The 2,287-nt window shown below is 44.4% G+C and overlaps 1 protein-coding gene across 1 annotated transcript in view; it reads right to left on the bottom strand.

Annotated features, from left to right (window-relative positions):
- Nucleotides 1-2,287, bottom strand: part of ZMYND19 (zinc finger MYND-type containing 19) — an 18,717-nt gene that overhangs the window by 9,545 nt on the left and 6,885 nt on the right. Inside the window, exon 3 of the mRNA XM_014519493.2 lies at nucleotides 1,413-1,472. Within this exon, the coding sequence (XP_014374979.2) occupies nucleotides 1,413-1,472 (60 nt within the window). The remainder of the gene's footprint in view (nucleotides 1-1,412; nucleotides 1,473-2,287) is intronic.

Here is a 2,287-nt window from a genome sequence, read left to right as displayed (position 1 = left end):
AAGAGTGTTCTGTGACCGAGGGCATCCAACTGTCAGCAGCAGCACAGAAAGTGCCATCTGGGATTTGGGAGACAGGAAAACACCAAGACCCAACAATGTCTGCCCCCAGCAACTGCAGGAAATCTATCACATGGGAGGTGATCTTAATGGGATTTCAGTTAAGTGGCTATTTAGTTCCTCCCTTAGGCAGGGACCACAAGGTTATACTTTGTGATGACTGGGGGTGACAAAAGTGGGCTGTCCAGTACAAGAAAGTTTCATTTAGGTAAACAGGAATGATAATCCAGCACCAGTCTAGGGTCTACTCCCTGCTCTGCACTAGACTTCACATATATCCAGTTTCTCCGAGCCTCATCCCCACTCTGTAAAGTAGCAATAATAACACTTCCTTACTCCATAGCACTGTTGAGAGAATAAACATACTGGAAACCGATGTCTGAAGCTATGGTACTAGGACATTATTTATGTACTTTTAAAAAAGATAAATATCCACCATGGAGTGGATATATTAGTTGCTTCAGAATCTAGCAGTTTTACCTGCAGCACCACAGCAACAACTAATGAGACTGGGAAAGTGGGGAAAAAAATGAAGCACAAACTTCATTCTATTACTGTAGCACTGAAGAACCCCAATCAGAGGCCATGACCACATTGGTAGAGGCACTGTTCAAGCAGAACAAGGTGAGTCTTTCTTAATAGAGAAAGGACTAAGGGATTTTTTTTTCAATCAAGAAAACCCCTCCAATGATAAACCCAGGTAGATCTAGTTTAACACCATGAAGCAGACCCGGATTGAAAATAGTTCTCTGGCCCCATGAAAATTTAAGGTTGAGACATTTCCTCACCTCAAATCAATAAGAAAAGTTAGTTTCAAATTTTTGAGACTTTGAAATCCAAAAATATTTAAATTAGACTGAGGAAAAAAAATATTTTGGTAATTCCGAAGCATCTGGGGTTCAGCCTTTTATTTTTACGTTTTATTTTCACTTTGTTTTCCATAAATAAGTAACTTTTCATTTTGAATGCCTCCAAGTTTCCATTTTTACCATCTGGAAATATTTCTCTCAAATTTCCTTCAAAATGTGAAAATTATTGAAGCCAGCCCTTTCCTAGAAATCATCTGTTCTAACAAATAAGCATTCAAACAAAAAAAGTCTGTTCAATAATTTCCAATAAACTCTTCTTTTAAAGACAGTTAAACTGGTTTGTAACCATCCCAGAAACCACTTCAAGTCATTTAGGCATGAAACTATCTATCTATCTCAGCACGCAGCTGAGAAGGACGTATTCAACCACTGTGTAGACGTACGATTTGATGGCACAACTCTAATCAAAATACAGCTACCATACATTCGGTCAGACAATACAGGAGTTTTTTGTTTCATTTTAAAAAAGGAGTTTAGATTTCTCACCTCAAAAGAGTAACTTTCCACTAATGGGATGTCTTGTTCGTCTATGAGCGTATACTTTGTCTGAAATATATCAAACATATTAAGAGCAGTTAAGAAAAGCTGAAGTGTTTTAAAAGATCCAAAGTCAATCCTGAAGTGATTCTGAAACAAACTGAACTTGAAATACTTTAGCAAAGTAAGCAAGCAGCACTGATATAACCAAGTCCTGATAAGATCACTTTGCCACCCAGTTTATGCAGGTACAGATCTGTGGCTATAGGCCATCACATAATAATGTTGATCCGCACAGGAATGGACAGACAAAACACTCAGACCCCCAGCACACTGCAGACAACACCCAGCAGGACGGTGAACACTTCTGAGGTCATCAGTGAGACAACAAACTATTCAGCCCTTCCAGGATCTGGAAGAAGCAAGCCCCCAGAGCAGGTCTCTGGTCGAGAGCCGCCACTGACAGCTCAGGGAGGGAGAATCCCGTCTCATTTCTACCGCCGCTCAACTCCTGGCAAAGAGCCGGCTCCAAATCCCACGTGCTCTCTCACCATCACTCCAGGCCTCCCTTCCCTGACGGTTCGGGGAGGAGGAGAACAGAGTAGTAGGTTAAGCCCATATCAAGTGCCTCACGCTTCTGGAGACTGCACGTGCGTGGGTGGCACCCGCCCTGTCCCTAGCTACTTGAAAAGTCCAAAACCAGGCTGGCGTGGCCGATTTGCCCCATGTCCCCTGAGCCCAGGGCGCACCCGGGGAGCCTCCAGCGCAGGTGCGGGTGGGCGCCGGCCAGACAGGAGCACGCACTGCAGCAGGCCCGCGGCTCTGGGCACGACCCGGCAGGGCAACCCCCGGTCCGCGGCTGGGTTGCCGGCACCCGCCCAGGG

This window comes from Alligator sinensis, unplaced genomic scaffold (assembly GCF_000455745.1).
Source record: "Alligator sinensis unplaced genomic scaffold, ASM45574v1 scaffold235_1, whole genome shotgun sequence".
NCBI lineage: Eukaryota > Metazoa > Chordata > Crocodylia > Alligatoridae > Alligator > Alligator sinensis.
Note: the sequence above shows the minus strand (reverse complement) of the source record. Positions and strands in the feature narration are given on the sequence as shown.